Raw genomic sequence first — 8,451 nt, forward strand, 5'->3', positions numbered from 1 at the left:
TCCAACAAGTACAACAACACAGAATATACTTGTTGTGGGAGAGGCAGAAAGTAATAAAATCCAATAAAACTCTTCTCCCACCCACTCATCGATCTAATCAAACTCACGAAATTCACGGACAAATGAGAAACTTAATTTAGACATGAAACCACAGAAATTTATTACTCAGTGATGTGTCGTGCGAAACTGGATGCAGATATGATTACCATAAGTTGATAATACAACTAAATACATTTGTATGCATACGGAGGTATCCATTAATTAGTATTTGGATATTTTTCTATTTAAATATGATACTTTTAAGAAAGTTATTATTATTATTGTTATTGCCACAAGAAAAAAATATCCCCGCGTGTGGAAACTAAAGTGTTAAATGGGTACTTATCCTATTTTTTTTACTTGGCTGGATTTCGACGTACAAGGAATGGTCTGCATTAATACACATAACTTAAAATTCAAAATATAAAACATGAGCTCTCATCAACTCGTCAAGAAATCTCCTGGTTGTCCAGTCGCTTACGATTTCCAGTTCATTTCTTAAACGTTACATTTGAAATGGTTCCAGTTCAACGAGGATCTTATTAAACAAAGCGAGCCCACTTAGAAATAAAAGTTATTGTTGTTGGGGAGGTGGTGCAGGCCAAAATCGTACGAGGCGAGTGGAAGTGTGATATCGTGCCGAGAGTTGAGGTGTTATGATTGAAGTACATATTTGGAAATGCCCGTTTACATTACCACTTTAAACTTTGAAATGGACTTTATAAAAGACGGACAGGATTTTTTTATGTATTCTCCGGTGCGTTTTATACCAATCTACTTTAATTGGAATATTTAGGTGCACAACTAGCCACTCGCTCGATGGTCAACGAGTACAAGAGGAAACGACGTTTGATATTTGTACAATTTTTTAGGTATTCCTTTATTACAGACAAATGCTTGACCTCACTATGAACACGATCAGATCCCGTATTTCTAAGTTCCAACCCTTGCAAGGATAATGTAGATATGCACATACGACAACAATGTCGCTCATCCTGTACATCCATCCGTAATTACCAATAAAATATGTTTATGTTAATTGAAAAGAAAAGAACAATACAAAACAATACAAAATGTCGCATAAATCAATGAATTTCTATTTCCTACCTTCAGCTCGTTCTCCAACAGAGATCAGAGACACCGAAATTGCAATAATTAAGATTTTATTGTATTTTCATGAGATATGTTTTGATTTCTATTGAAACTTTGAAATCGTTTGTATGCAGGCATGTACATACAATACATACGCTCCATGTACACGTTGCTGTGATCATGCAGTGGTTGTGGCAAATTTGACCATTAATATTCATAGAGTTGTGTTTATCCTTTAAATTGTCTTGTAGTAAAATATTTTACAATGTCATCACAATGCGTCGGCTTTTAATCTCCTCAGTTCGACAAGATTGTGCAAAATGAGCATTGTCTTAAATTAACTGTACAGTGTGATTTACATTTTGAATTGACTTGCTTATCGAATATATGTGCATACGTATTTTCAATTGAGCTTTAATTTACCACAAATTTGACAGAGTTTTGAGATTTAAAAGTAAATTTCAGATTGTGATGATGGATTGTGCCTGGAAAGAATAATTTAGGAGGAAGGAATGCAACATATTGAGCGGATGTATAACAAAATAGGTATGGAGGGAATGATAACCATACCCAAATAGTTCAAGTAATCTGTAAGTGGTCGTTACTCACCAGGATTGGATTTGAAATGTATAGATAATAATTGTTGTTTAAAGAATTTGGTGAACTTGACTAGAGTCAAGTGTAATTTGCCATTGGGTGGATAGATAGATAGATACATATCGAATAAAGGTGTTGGTCGGCACTCTTTGATTTTGCCTTAATTTTATGGCACCCTGCTCATACGGATATTTAGTATACGTATCCTTAACGGCTTCAAACAACTCTGTAACATTTTTCAACTTGGAGTATTATATTCTAGCCACCTGCATCAAACCAACTACCTAAAAACGATCTATAGATTCCAGAGAGCTCATCCTCCTCTTCTCCAAGTAAACAAAAACCATTACTGCATTCTGATGAAGCTCATACCAAGAATAATTTCAATGTGTGTGTGTTAAACATGAGTCAATCATGAGAAGTGGATGAGGGTCGAGTGAGGATGTAAGTACATTCAGCGTGTATGTAAAGCAAAGAATGCAAGTTTTCTGGGGTTGGTTAGGAAAGAAGAAAGTGAAGGAAATTGGTCCATTTCTTTGATGAACACCTTTTACTGCTGAGGAGGGTGTGAGTTAGTTGAAAAATATTTCAAACATGAGCCGGATCTCTGAAAAAGTTAATTCCACAGAAGAAGGTTGTGGTGGAGCATCGATTAGCCGAGTGGATATTTGAGACTGCCTCCCTGTCATCTTCCTTTAAATGATCCATTTCTTAAATACGCCCATAAGTTCTTCTGTAAGTCAACGTACCGCCTGGTCCTGATTTTATAGGTTTTTCTACCCATTCCTACCTTCATTACATCACATAGAAATACTTATTTCTGTAAAATGACATCATGTCATAAATGATAATGTATTATTAAAGGTCAGGAAATATCTAACATTTTTGGACGTGCAACGCTTCTCTTGACACACAACAGCACCCAAAATCGATCAAAGCACTCTAGCTTGGTGGATGCATAGTATTTGACAGATAATTTAAAAAATTGCAAAATGAGTGTATCTTATACTTGGCCAAACTAGAGCTACATGCATTCAAATATGTCTCAGAGTTCAAATTTGTGTCCGTAATGATCAGGGTAGAAATTTCGCAGTTTTATTCGATTTAAGTATTATATGCGTGACTTTAATTTCGAGATGCCTATGGTATCTCGAATCCTCTATAGTTGCTGCATATAAAATTATCCTCCAGGAAATTTAGCAGGGTGTTAGAGACTTACGTCTCTTCACAAATAATGAGAATTTTCGAATGTGTTTTTAGTGTGTTATCAGTGTGTACATGTACATAAAAAAACTTTGGAACCAAACTAATCATAAGCTGCAAATGTACTGAACACAATCATGGAAAGTACTCACATTTAATCTCATTTTAAATAAGAAAATATTTGACGGATGAGTAAGTAAAATGGAGTTTAAAATGGAGGCGAACGGCATTAATCCTATTAAAAGTGCGACTGAAGATAGTCATCCTCAAAACATAAACATAACTAATCCCCATAATTTTCTCAAAGAACTCCTTTCAATTTCGCTATCCACTTTAAACATGAAATCCATACACAAATACAAATGCCTGCAAATCCCTTCATATTGTCAACCCTTACTATTTATCACCATCATACGGCATATGTACATAAGTAAATTCATATGCACACACATACATACATCGCACATCGTAGTATCTACTTTGTTATTTGTATCCCCAGCAGTGTTTATATATTGGACATCGCGTACTCTTCAGCATTTTAACAGTCTCAACAATTTTTTATCACACCCTTGAATTTGATTAAAACTTCATAAATTTTGTAATTAATTGTATAAGGCTAATTCACAACTGCGGACACAGCATATTGACCTATGTATGTACATATGCAGTTTGACTTTTTGAGTCGATAAAAGGACATGGCAAAGGACATAGCGATTTTCATCATCACAAAAGTCCTGCTGTCTCGATGCATGTGCATTAAACCTTATCACAATGATCATAGATTTTTGAACCCTCCGTAAATATAAATTGACAATAAAGGCAAAGCTGTAACTCTATGTATGTATTTAAAACGAGTCTATGCAGCGAGTCAACTATGTACAGACAGGCACAACAATTCTAAATCATTTTTCACCCCCAGCCAACTAACAAACTCAGGTGTCAAGGGTTAATCCCTCACGTGTTCTTAGGTGTACTACCCTACATATTTTGTACTATGTGAAAAACACCAATGCTGCAACACATCACACCCATGGACATTCTCTGAATTGATAGTTTTGTTTGTTATGTCACTCAATTTCAAGTCAAGGGCGACATAAACATGATTTCTGAATGAGTTGAAACATTTCACGTCTCACAAGATCACACTTCTAACAAAAATACGCTTGATTTTTAGCTAAATAATAAACAAGAATTGATTATTTAGCACAGAATTTTGAAAAAAGCCTGAAACTGGTCCTCAGTCCTACGCTACGCATCATATTGTTGAACGTGTGACCAATGTGGACGTCAATATGTCGCACAGGTGTGAAACTTGTCTGTGTGTGTGCGGGGGGGTCTCCCTCCTTGTCACTCAATTAGACCATTCAACAGACAGTGTACACATATCTTGACATTTTCCCTTCGTTGGTGACCCATGCTGTGAACTTGGTTTCGATTTTCCAACCCTTCCAGACGACCATTGATAAAAATGTGCTATAGTACAACTCAATAAGAAAAATTGAGATAAATGACACATTTCACAAGCACAATTTCTTCTCAATGGTGTGTAATTGACTCCCATCGTCTGCTGCTCCCCGTCCGAATTCCTTCTTGTTATGCTGCTAAATAAGGGACGCTAGACGCGCAGGAGACCATAAAATTATGTTTACTTCATGTCCACGACTATTGAGCAGAGAGCTGATTATAGAGAACCAATCGAATATTTGTCAGTCTCATGATTCGCATTTTTGAATCAATTCAAGCCAGCCTCACTCTCCACTTGGTGTACAAATATGAGGAACTTTCCAATGAGAGCGTTCCACATTCGTTGGTGTACAGATGGGAAGGATTTTATGTATTGACGTGTGTCTTGTGCTGCTTGCTCAAGAGAATTTCCATTGATTGGCTTAGATTCATTCATAAATTATGTTTCAATGCAGTGAAGCATGTCACATGAAATGTTGAATGGACCATATCGACAAGAGGCATAATCAGCCCGGTCAGCAGATAGCATCAGAAACCCTTTTACACAATCGTTACATTAACTCTTTTACAAATAGTACAATTAACGGCAGCATAAGTATAAAGTAACTGGTTGAGAATATTTTTGGTTTCCACTGGCTCAGAAAATGGGAACAATGTACATTGTGTGTGTGGTTTGGCAGAAGTGACAGAGGGCACAGGACAAGAAGTGGCAGAGGAAGAGCACTTATCAAGACGAAATGAAAAAGGGTTTGATTTGATGCCTGAGAAATTTCAAACAAAGCCAAACAATCGATTCCACATCATCATCGCCACCTGACCTTTACTTGGCAATAAGCGAGCAAGTGGGCAGTAACGAAATACATAAATAAATGAAGTATCTGTTTGTGATGTGATAGACATCTGAATTTCATTCATTGAGATTTCCACAGGGCATGCGGAGCGTATAAAAAATGGAAAAGGAATTTCATCCTTCATGCTGTCCGTATCTCACTCATTCAAATAGACTGCGGGTTACAATAAATATTTAATATTGTGTGTGAGAGAGATTAAAATGTGTGGGAAGGATTTCATCTCCTTCGGCATCTTTGGTAGACGTTTAATACATGCACAACGTGTCACACCCAACGCCACAAATTCATTTTTCAATTCAATCAAATCTATATAACAATAAACAATCATCTTGGTCCCGAGTATGTTTCACTTGGCCAACTAATATGGGCTTGTGTGCATGACCAGTGCTTATATACGTACATTATGTACATTACACATTTAAGTTCAGAAACCCAACATTATTGGTTATTGGCTTATTATTACAATGCAATTATAATTTATTTGCCAACCCCGACGCGTTACCAGGACACACATCCATCCGACTGTTTTGCAGGTTTATGGAATTTTGATCAAAGTTTGCCAGACAACTCCAATTAATTTATAATGAAGGCAAAAAGTGTCAACTTTTGAATCCTCTGCTATTTTATGATTACACTAATAATTCGACATTATATGAAAAAATAAATCGCATCTCAACTCTCAAAATGGCATCTCTACTAAACAAAGCAGTGAAAAATTCAAATGCATTTGGTGGACCAACTTCTTCCGTAGACGACGAAGAAGAAAATGGCAACTCTGTCGACCCGGCGTTATCTTCTGGCTGGGCTTCCCATACGTTTTGGACCCTTCTCCTCGTGGTAATTGGGGACACGGGGTTTCACATCCACTTATTTGCACATATGTAAATATTAATTGGTGCTATAAATGACGCCTACTTAATTGATATTAATAGGGAATGGATGCCATCTTTTATGGCTTGATCGTCCCCTTGATTGGGATCTATGTCGGAGGAAATTTCGTCACTTTCACCGACTTATATGGCCCAATGTGGGAAACGATCGTTGTGGTGGTTGTCGTATTTCTCATTCTTTCCATCTTCTTGAAAGGCGGACAAGAGGCTTATTTCTGGAAACACTTCCTCTCCGGACAAACGGAATTCAAGAGAATTCTTCTGGTGCGATCAAATTATATATGACTGCGCAGGATGTAGTGTATTTTTATGCTTTTCAAACAGATTTGACTATGATTTGACAGATCCGCGACGCATATAACACTGTGACGATTGGCTACTTGACATACCAGCTGCTGGGCGTGATTCAAAGGATTATACGCGACCGAGGAATGATATCCCACAACTTGCATGAAGGCGTTTTATATGCGGCATTAACTCCATTCCTGGACGATGAGACTCTTGAAAAACGATTAAACATACTGCCATCTTATCATGAAAATTACCTCAATCCGATGCTGGAGGATTGGACGATGATTCCGGAACACTTTGAGGACACACCTTGGTTGCTGAGAATACTCTATAATTTCTGGGGCATGTGTTTTTCAGCTTTCGACCCTTCTCAACCAAATGAGTCCGAGATCCAGCATCTCATGCACGTTCGGAGCAAAGCGATTCGTGGAGCAGAATTACTTTTGACCGTGGCCCAGTTGACGGCGGCAGTTACCAAGTTAATGTACTTTACATCGTTGTACAACTATGAGCGAGCCATGAACATTTTCCTGTCAATGCAACGAGACGGAGAGTTTGATGACGAGTTAGAAAACGATGATAATTCCGAAGATATAGAGACCAAGGACTTATCCGCCAAGAATCAGACGACAAAAACCGAAAATGTCACTGCAGATGGAGGTAACTCGTGGAATGGAAGTATAAATTAGTCATACAATTATTTAAAAATGTTTCCATACAATAATCAATTTTTGTATTCCAGCCAGTGCATCCTACAAACCATTGGTTAAAGCTTATCAAGGCCCAGCAATTACCAAACTGCCTGCAAGAGGAAGACCTTAGTCTAAAAAAATCTTACTAGACAAACATCTCTTATGAAGAGCAAATGTTTAAATGAGCCAATCGAATAATGAACAAGATTAATATTTATAATCGCAAATGAAATACATTTTGATTTTTTTATGAAAAAACTCTGGGTGAGTCTGGGTTTTGAATAATAATAAAACGTACCGACGACATTGAGTATACGAATGAACATTTGTTCTCTCACTCGCGTGCAACCCATTAAATTTTGACAAGTTCCATAATACAATTATCATAAAAACTCTCCAAGCCAAAAGAACAAATCTTTTTATTCGTTCCGTACCAATATTGTCCCCGTCTTCTCCGTAAGTAATTGGGCTTTATGTGAGTTGATAGACCTCGTATATACAAATCCATACGTCCGTAGGCATGCAGGACAAAGAGGGACAAAAAAGTCCACCCAATAGAAAAAGATGGACTGTCCCATTCATTCACATGATGTTGTCACATTACGATTATCATATAATAATAAGCAACTTTTCACTTTTATACGTTTCCCATCCACGAGCAGAGTGAAATAAAAAGTGTTTTCCACCCAGTATGCAGCTCCCCAGACGACGCGGATAACTGCGAGAAGGGATGTGTTTTCGTCGCTGGCGATAAATGGACAACCACGCTGACTGCAGAGAGCAGAACTATTAAATAAATTACGCCATTACACTACATCGACTAAATTACGGAACATTGTTGATGTGAAAACATTGCATTTCTTGGCCAGCACTAACTCTGCTGTCCTCTCCAACAACGCTCAACAACAATAAGCAATAAAGAGATGAAATGTGCACTTATTCATGTGTCCTACACAAGTCGACTAAAAAGTTTGGCCGACACAGAGGAGAGAGAAATATAAGTATGTACATATGTATAGCACATAAAAAACTCACATCTTTCTGTGGTCGCAGCTCATTTTGCACGGACATTAGGATATGATGTGAGCATTAGTATAAATCACCTCAGTTGTTGCAACTACTTCACCAAACCACTTCTGGACTATTATTTAAACTCCTCGGCCCAACATTTGCCATAAACTTTTGTACGTTAGTACTTTTTATTGAAAGAAAAACTTGACGCATTTATTAACGAGACTAGATTTTCGGGATTTTTATGCCATAGTACTCAAGTAACTTGGAAGATTTGGTATAAAATATGAGAAATATTGACTCATTCCCTTCATCCAATGC

The 8,451-nt window shown here is 37.2% G+C and overlaps 1 protein-coding gene across 1 annotated transcript; it reads left to right on the plus strand.

Annotated features, from left to right (window-relative positions):
* The first annotated feature begins 5,852 nt into the window (after positions 1–5,852).
* On the plus strand, positions 5,853–7,363 carry LOC118436287. The gene is made up of 4 exons (XM_035854011.1): positions 5,853–6,083; positions 6,179–6,400; positions 6,481–7,087; positions 7,170–7,363. Exons 1-4 carry the CDS (start codon positions 5,931–5,933, stop codon positions 7,247–7,249), a joined length of 1,062 nt encoding a protein of 353 aa, XP_035709904.1. The 5' UTR covers positions 5,853–5,930; the 3' UTR covers positions 7,250–7,363.
* The last annotated feature ends 1,088 nt before the right edge of the window (positions 7,364–8,451 follow it).

Source organism: Folsomia candida, unplaced genomic scaffold, assembly GCF_002217175.1.
Source record: "Folsomia candida strain VU population unplaced genomic scaffold, ASM221717v1 Fcan01_Sc007, whole genome shotgun sequence".
Taxonomy (NCBI): Eukaryota; Metazoa; Arthropoda; class Collembola; order Entomobryomorpha; family Isotomidae; genus Folsomia; species Folsomia candida.

What these genes read in the sequence shown, in the direction of transcription:
- LOC118436287 (XM_035854011.1), top strand. Translation starts at nt 5,931, where the DNA reads ATGGCATCTCTACTAAACAAAGCAGTGAAAAATTCAAATGCATTTGGT. An exon ending in AATTCAAGAGAATTCTTCTG is followed by an intron (nt 6,401 to 6,480) that starts GTGCGATCAAAT and finishes ATGATTTGACAG; the next exon opens with ATCCGCGACGCATATAACAC. An exon ending in AAATGTCACTGCAGATGGAG is followed by an intron (nt 7,088 to 7,169) that starts GTAACTCGTGGA and finishes TTTGTATTCCAG; the next exon opens with CCAGTGCATCCTACAAACCA.